We start from the raw sequence: 8,149 nt of genomic DNA, 5'->3' as shown, positions 1-8,149 counted from the left end.
GTGTGTGTGTGTGTGTGTGTGTGTGTGTGTGTGTGTTAGAGTTAGAGTTAGAGTTAGAGGAAGAGAGAGGGAGAGAGAGAGGGGGAAAGAGAGGGAGCCGTGTAAGGCTGCCAGTGTGTAAGCTTAGCAACATTAAGAGCTGGAGACTGGACTAGAGCAGTGCAGGAAAGAAACAGAAAGCTTGCAAATCAGAACTGGGGAAGTAAGACTGGGGGAGGGTCGAGTAGGATGGACTCTCGGTTATCCTACTGGGCTTGAACAGAACACAGCACCACTGGCTGGACCAGGGGCTGGCTGGACTTAACTGGACTGTGTCATCAGGGCAGACACTTGAGTTCAGGTTGACGAAGAACCTCAGTGCAGGTGAAGCATATACTGCTGGACAGGATCAGGCTGGACGAGGAGTCAACAGCAGTGGATTATGGGTTGTTCGGCGAGTGTGGTCCTGCTCCTACGCTCAGTGGGCGGGGCCGACTGCGGTCACATGTGTTCACGACAGGACCAGATGTCATTGGATGCTGCCACTCCCACCCTAGAGGGTTACACCACTACCACCTCACCTCTGACCATCATTGTAATGGTAACCAGCACTAATGCACTTGCAGCTCCTATTAACTCTGCCTTTCTACCTAATGCATGTGTGGACAGGTAGAGTGGGCTACAGCATGTGGGTGTAGGTCATGCTTGGATGTGCATTAGCATATATTTCTGTCCATTTGAATTGCAATGATGGACGGATGGACGTCCTGAACAAAAAAAGTAAAAGTAATTTTTACCATGTGCATAAAGTTTCTTTTCTTAATTTTGGCATTGTGTTATCTCTACGTCTCCTACTTTCTCTTCTTAACTGGCTCTTTCTTTTTCTTTTTCTCTTTGCTGAGGTTGATGTATGATCAGTGATTGGGGCCTGGTTGTTTCCAGTCACAGCTGAGAGGCAGAAGGACGGAAATGGAGGGAGGAGAATAGAGGGGGATGGTGGGGTCAGACATGAGGAGTCTAGTTTCTGTGGGAAAAATCTGCAAACTCTGCATATGGTCAACAGAAAGGATGATAAAAATATCTATTCAAAAAGCACCATGAATAAAATGTTATTTGCCTGAGAATGAAGGACTGGATGAAGGAATTGATGAAGGAGTTACTTAAACTTATGTTGTTTCTTCCAACTTTTCTTCTTAGTACAGTCAGTACATCTGTTTGGTATCTGTATCCACTAGTGTCGGCCAGATTTTTTTATTCCCAGGGAGACCCTGGTTTTTGTAAACCCAGTGGAAAAAATGTTACAGTTTTGGCAAGGTGGGATCTTTACACTCACCCCTTCTGGTTCCCCTTTGTTTCTTTCCCTCCATAAACCTTCTGGTGCCTGTTTTTTTACTGGTCTCTGTTGCAAACTAGAGTCATAATGGTTTACACTCCAACGTCATGTTAGCCTGCTGATTCTTGTACTGTAGGCCAGTCTTTACTAGAAACTAGTGCACTAACTCTGCCTTTTGCTGATCTTTTGTAGCATGAGACATTTTGCTTGTCAGAGTGAAGCGTGGTTTATACTCACCGTAGGGAAGCCGGCACAAGGTCCGCGCTCCAAAAAATGCAAGTGGTTGCGACGCTTGGTCGTTCACCTTTTGAATTTTTGAAAAAGGTGCGAGAGCTCGAGACTCTCATAAGTAGTTCACGGAAGAAAGCACTCAACCGTTGTTTCATTATAATGCTTTTAAAACCTTGACTTCTTTCTTTATAGGGCTTTTATGAAGGCAATAAAGTAGTCCATGGGTATGAGATTTGAGTTTACAGTTAATCACAATTGATTAACATCTGCGCCATCTGCGGAGGCTCATGCTAAGGTGCCATGCCTGAGTATAAACAAAGCTTAAGAGATTTATCAGTGCTAAAACAATGCCACGGTTTTGACACTTTAACAGGCTTAATTGGCTAAATTAGTTGGTCACATTTTGTCAAGTTTCATAAAGGTTTGTGAAACATGATTGCATTGGACTAATAGATGATCATGTAGGGGATTCAGATTTGTTCACAATTGTCAGGATAAAAGGTAAAACTGTTAAGAAAACCTATAAGAAATTTGTCTCGCAACCATGGCTTCCATCAAGGGCTCTAGTGTAGGGGTCTAACACATGCTCCACGTTGTCCCCTATAGCTGTCAGACGTGCAGGACACCTCCTAAACCTCCACCCCTCCAAGCTTGACACTCTATCTAACACCCAGTCACGTCTCTCTTTGGACACTGTCAATCGTCTTTGGTGTCGACCCCTTGAGTGGCATTCGATAATGTGTTACTGGTTGGTTGATTGATCGTTGACAGGATGTGTGATTCGGGGAATTATTTGTCCATTCCCTGCAGAAGGAGGGCTGCTAAATGTTTTGCGGAATAACCTCACAGCTGAATTGAATAACTGAAAGAGATTTGTTAAGTGAAAAGCCAACGCAAAGACTGTGCTGTGTTTTGGAAGCAGGCAGGAAAGTTAGAAAAAGCTTAATTGTCTTTTTTACTATTACTCAACACGCCATATTGGCCTTACTAAAGAAGAAGAGTCATTTTAATCAGATGAGCGACTTCTCTTTGAAGTATGAATACCCATTAGTCCCACTGTGTCTCTCCTTAGACCTTGCATTGCTCTAATGATGTAAAGCAGATGACTTCTGTCTGGTGTCTTCTCCTCGATTCTGTCCCAGTTGTCCCCCTCTCTCCCCCCTTTCTGTCTCTCTCTCTCATACTCCCTATCAATCTTTCATACTCTCTCTTCCTCCAAACTCCCCCTCTCTACGCTTTTGTCTCACTTTCCTCACATCTTTCCTTGAACAGGATGATTAGCCCTCAATCTGTGCTTGAGAATGACACAGACCAGCTTGTGCACATTACGTGCAAAGAGTTGAACGCTGTGATTTCTCCACATTTTTTTCGTAATCGTTTCCCAACTTTGATTTATTCTGCTCTTCTTTTTTTCCTTCTGACCAATTCAGAGCACCCCCCCCCCCTCTGTCTCGTTCTCTTGTTCACAGCACAGTTATGCTGTGAGCCACCAGTCCAGTGCTCTATTTGTGTCCTCCACACAACTGTAGGGTACCAACATCAACACCCATTCTATCTCACCCCTGCTAAGAGGGAGGGAGAACAACAGAGGAGTAAAGAGTGATGTTAAAAGGGATGTTAAATAGGGTGAGAACAAGGGATCAGGGAAGAGACAGAGAGAGAATCAAAGGAAGAAAAAATAAAGGAGTGCGTTGCTGAGGATGTTTGATGAAAAGAGGAAGCGAGAGAGGAGGGGATGAGAGGAAGGGATGGCGGCAGCTGCAGAACAGAGGACGGATGGAGGGAGGAAAAGGGTGAAAGAAGAGGAGGGAGGTTGAGCTTCAGACGTTAAATGGCTTTGAAGGAGTGCAGTGCTAAGAGCATAATTATGATTCATTGTCTCAGATGCAAAACATCAAAGAGTTCAAACTTATTAAATTAGAAAAACCTACAGTAGATTAAGATGAATGCTTTACTTAGAAATGTCTTGTCCTGGTAGACTTGCATGTTGTTGTTCCACTCTCTCGTGAACATCAGAGTTGCAGTCATGGGACATACTGTAGTTTTATCTCTGATAATTCATAGGGTCTCACAAATAGCAAGCTGCTAGCTCAAAGCGAAACAGATGACGAACCTTTGCATTTCACACATTTCCATTGCATTTGACCTCAAGATTGTCTATCACTTCGCATTACTTGAACATAACCAACTGACGTAACCTCCACATACTATAAACTATCGCAATGAGCCGCCTCAGATTTATGTTAAAAAGATTATATTTATTTCCAATGTACGGTTCTACATTTACACGTCTAATACATCACATGTTTTAAAGGCTCAGTGCATACAAATAACAAAAAAAACAAGAACCTATGTTCATATTTAGCTCTTGTGGTGTGACCATGCAGATAGTTGTGGGTTGGTTTGTTCGGGTTTTGAGATATGTAACTGCGATCGCCGCCTCTCCCCCAACACATTTGAGATGAATGGGATTTTATTTGTGGTGCTTATGGTGCACACAGCATTGAAATACATCCATGCGTCATTCCTGAAACTGTGTCGAGTGCCGAATGGGGGCGCCTTATGTAACGTGTTAACAGCAAGTATACAGTGGGTACGGAAAGTATTCAGACCCCTTTAAAGTTTTCACTTTGTTTCATTGCAGCCATTTGCTAAAATCAAAAAAGTTCATTTTATTTCTCATTAATGTACACTCAGCACCCCATCTTGACAGAAAAAAACAGAAATGTAGAAATTTTTGCAAATTTATTAAAAAAGAAAAACTGAAATATCACATGGTCATAAGTATTCAGACCCTTTGCTCAGTATTGAGTAGAAGCACCCTTTTGAGCTAGTACAGCCATGAGTCTTCTTGGGAATGATGCAACAAGTTTTTCACACCTGGATTTGGGGATCCTCTGCCATTCTTTCTTGCAGATCCTCTCCAGTTCCGTCAGGTTGGATGGTGAACGTTGGTGGACAGCCATTTTCAGGTCTCTCCAGAGATGCTCAATTGGGTTTAGGTCAGGGCTCTGGCTGGGCCAGTCAAGAATGGTCACAGAGTTGTTCCGAAGCCACTCCTTTGTTATTTTAGCTGTGTGCTTAGGGTCATTGTCTTGTTGGAAGGTGAACCTTCGGCCCAGTCTGAGGTCCAGAGCACTCTGGAAGAGGTTTTCTTCCAGGATATCTCTGTACTTGGCCGCATTCATCTTTCCTTCAATTGCAACCAGTCGTCCTGTCCCTGCAGCTGAAAAACACCCCCATAGCATGATGCTGCCACCACCATGTTTCACTGTTGGGATTGTATTGGGCAGGTGATGAGCAGTGCCTGGTTTACTCCACACATACCGCTTAGAATTAATGCCAAAAAGTTCAATCTTGGTCTCATCAGACCAGAGAATCTTATTTCTCATAGTCTGGGAGTTCTTCATGTGTTTTTTGGCAAACTCTATGTGGGCTTTCATATGTCTTGCACCGAGGAGAGGCTTCCGTCGGGCCACTCTGCCATAAAGCCTCGACTGGTGGAGGGCTGCAGTGATAGTTGACTTTGTGGAACTTTCTCCCATCTCCCTACTGCATCTCTGGAGCTCAGCCACAGTGATCTTTGGGTTCTTCTTTACCTCTCTCACCAAGGCTCTTCTTCCACGATTGCTCAGTTTGGCTGGACGGCCAGGTCTAGGAAGAGTTCTGGTCGTCCCAAACTTCTTCCATTTAAGGATTATGGAGGCCACTGTGCTCTTAGGAACCTTGAGTGCTGCAGAAATTCTTTTGTAACCTTGGCCAGATCTGTGCCTTGCCACAATTCTGTCTCTGAGCTCCTTGGGCAGTTCCTTCGACCTCATGATTCTCATTTGCTCTGACATGCACTGTGAGCTGTAAGGTCTTATATAGACAGGTGTGTGCCTTTCCTAATCAAGTCCAATCAGTTTAATTAAACACAGCTGGACTCCAATGAAGGAGTAGAACCATCTCAAGGAGGATCAGAAGAAATGGACAGCATGTGAGTTAAATATGAGTGTCACAGCAAAGGGTCTGAATACTTATGACCATGTGATATTTCAGTTTTTATTTTTTAATAAATTTGCAAAAATTTCTATATTTCTGTTTTTTTCTGTCAAGATGGGGTGCTGAGTGTACATTAATGAGAAATAAAATGAACTTTTTTGATTTTAGCAAATGGCTGCAATGAAACAAAGAGTGAAAAATTTAAAGGGGTCTGAATACTTTCCGTACCCACTGTATATTTGTTGTATCATCAGGGGTTGTTTCCTCTTGTACAGGTCTCTGTTCTGCTATGAGGTTTAATCTGGGGAAGTGAGTGTCTTTGTATGTACAGATATAGATTATAAATGTCATAGTTTATGTTGCGTTTTGTGCATTTATTTACATGCGAACATGCATCAGTGAATACTTTTTTACATGTCTTTTTGTACATTGACCGGCTTGCCGACAGTTTCATGTGCAGGGTTAGGACAGGTTAGCTTTAGAATAGGAAGTTGATGGTTGGCATGCTGGTTCACATTTGGACACAGGCCGATAAGATGCCGAGAGTTTTACTTTGAGTGTGTGTGAGTAAATGATCGTGTTTAGCTGAGGGGTTGTCTGTTTGTACGGTTAGTAATATGAAATGTTAAAAAAAGTATTGTCTGTAAGCTATTACTCTTGAATTGCCTCGTCTAGCTGAATTGTCGGAAAACGAAAGACATTGAGAGTATGATGAATAGAAACGTCTGGTTGGTTAGATTCTCGTTTGCAGGGGAGTTTGTGGTTGCATGTGTGTGCTGAAGTGTGTGTTGGACACCAAACATCAACTTCCTCTTCATCCACGTGCACTGACACAAACTCAAAATCCCTCTCAGCGTTAGTTCTGCTTCTGATAGAGCGCATGTCTGCGATGTGTGTTTAGTTTAGTTCACTTTTAATTTAGCTTTGACCTTTTTTTATTCTCCAGATAGTGGAAATGTTCTGGAGTTTTTGTTGTGTAACATTGTACACACTTAGACTTCATGCACCTCGCAATGAGCTTCAGGAGTAAAATCACCTTCAGGAGGAAAATAAAGTCTAAACGAGTGCGATCGGATTTCGCCCGGCTGAGTATTGTATGTATTTGTCTCTTTCTGTCTCCGCCAAGTCACATTCGCGCTACATTACAACTCTCAATGAGTATTTATTGACTATCACATGGCTACGGTTTACTATCAGTGACTTACACATGTTCATATGCTGTCAGTCATAGTGCTGATTGTGATTTATACAGCTTCAATCATTGAAGACCACAGTCAGTGGACATTATTCTGTAATGTAATGTGTTTCGAGATGTATGTGTGCTTTATTTCCTCCCCTTTTGAAGATGTGTTTGTTACACTACAGTGAGCCAGATTGATGAGGATACTCAAACTAAATGATGTGTGTATTAATGATGCAAACCTAGCAGAGCTAATGGTACATTACTAGATCTGTCAGACGTCAGCTCGTGCCAAAGCCAAAGACTTTCCCCTGAAACATTAACACTGACGTCACACGGTTCAGAGAGTCACAAAACCTAAAGCTTTATCTGCTCTGCTGCCTGCTTTCCTCTGTCATTCATCAGTTTGAATCTCATGTCATTTAACGATTACTGCGCAGGAAAGCATTTTCTTTGGTTTGCCCATTAGCTATCAGGGCTAACAACTAATGATTATTTCCGTTGGCATTGTTTTTTTTTTTTAATTCATTGGTTAATTATTTGTCAATAAGATGTCAGAAAGTACCCCCCAAAAAAAAATGCCCATCACGATTTCTCAGAGCACAAGTTGAAGCCCTCAGACACCCTGTTCTGTCCGGCCAACAGTGCAACACTTCAAGATATTTAATTTACAGTGATTTTTGGCCTAATTAATTGAATTGATGAATTAATTGTAATGACTGTTGACAATCATTTTTGGCTAATCAATTAATCGTGTACTTATGATCGAAAAAGCCAGTGTGTAATACTGCTTTACAAGTTTGACAAGGAACTAAAAACTAGAAAATAACACTCTCGATGAACTGTGAAGTAAAAATCGAGCTGAAAGTGTAATTCAGCATGCTACTTTTTAACACTGCATGTGGGGAAATATTAACAGCATAAAGTATGGGTTTATGGGTGGCAAGGGCCAGACTTAGACAGATGGCTCTCCTAAAACATAGATCACTTTGGGTTGAGTTACGTTCTTGCCTCTTTCCTCTTGGTAGGGCACCAAGAGGCCTGTTCTGAGTGTTAAAGTACTGGTGGTAGGTAAAAGCCCCAGTCTGCACTGTATGCATGTGAACCAAACCAGAGATCATTACTTCCTCTGTCGTCCTCACCACAGCCTGCTCCAGCTCTCACTTTGCTACTGTTGCTGCTCTGTTGCTAATCTCTGAATGACAGAAATAATTTACCATTGTCTTCTTTCTGTAAAACACATGTTTAAAATGTTGTTTTTTTTGTATTGACTTGTCACATAATCCTTTAAAAGAGAAAGTTAGTGTGTAATGGATTGTTTTGTCTGAAGTTCTAGTTTGGTGGTTTATATACTGAGCGTGTAAAAAGGGTTTGTGAGAACAGGCATTCACATATAGAAGCGACTGTTGAGCTCTTGTATGTGGTGTTTTCATGTTTGAGGT

The 8,149-nt window shown here is 42.2% G+C and overlaps 1 protein-coding gene across 10 annotated transcripts in view; it reads left to right on the top strand.

The window, feature by feature from the left end:
* The window catches only part of dock10 (dedicator of cytokinesis 10), a 60,018-nt gene that overhangs the window by 18,549 nt on the left and 33,320 nt on the right, over positions 1 to 8,149 (top strand). For 5 of the 10 annotated variants that reach the window (XM_031861226.1, XM_031861232.1, XM_031861231.1 and 2 more), the window contains exon 1: positions 68 to 580. The exons of 1 other annotated variant lie outside the window; for it this stretch is intronic. In XM_031861226.1, the coding sequence (XP_031717086.1) occupies positions 422 to 580 (159 nt within the window). In that variant the 5' untranslated portion in view covers positions 68 to 421. Of the gene's footprint in view, positions 1 to 67; positions 581 to 5,729; positions 6,622 to 8,149 lie in introns of those variants that run through there. 4 more of the 10 variants (XM_031861234.1, XM_031861230.1, XM_031861229.1 and 1 more) reach the window with 2 other exon arrangements.

This window comes from Anarrhichthys ocellatus, unplaced genomic scaffold, assembly GCF_004355925.1.
Source record: "Anarrhichthys ocellatus isolate YVR2014 unplaced genomic scaffold, GSC_Weel_1.0 scaffold24, whole genome shotgun sequence".
In the NCBI taxonomy this organism is placed as follows: domain Eukaryota; kingdom Metazoa; phylum Chordata; class Actinopteri; order Perciformes; family Anarhichadidae; genus Anarrhichthys; species Anarrhichthys ocellatus.
The sequence above is the reverse complement of the archived record's forward strand: the minus strand, read 5'-3'. Positions and strand labels throughout refer to the sequence as shown.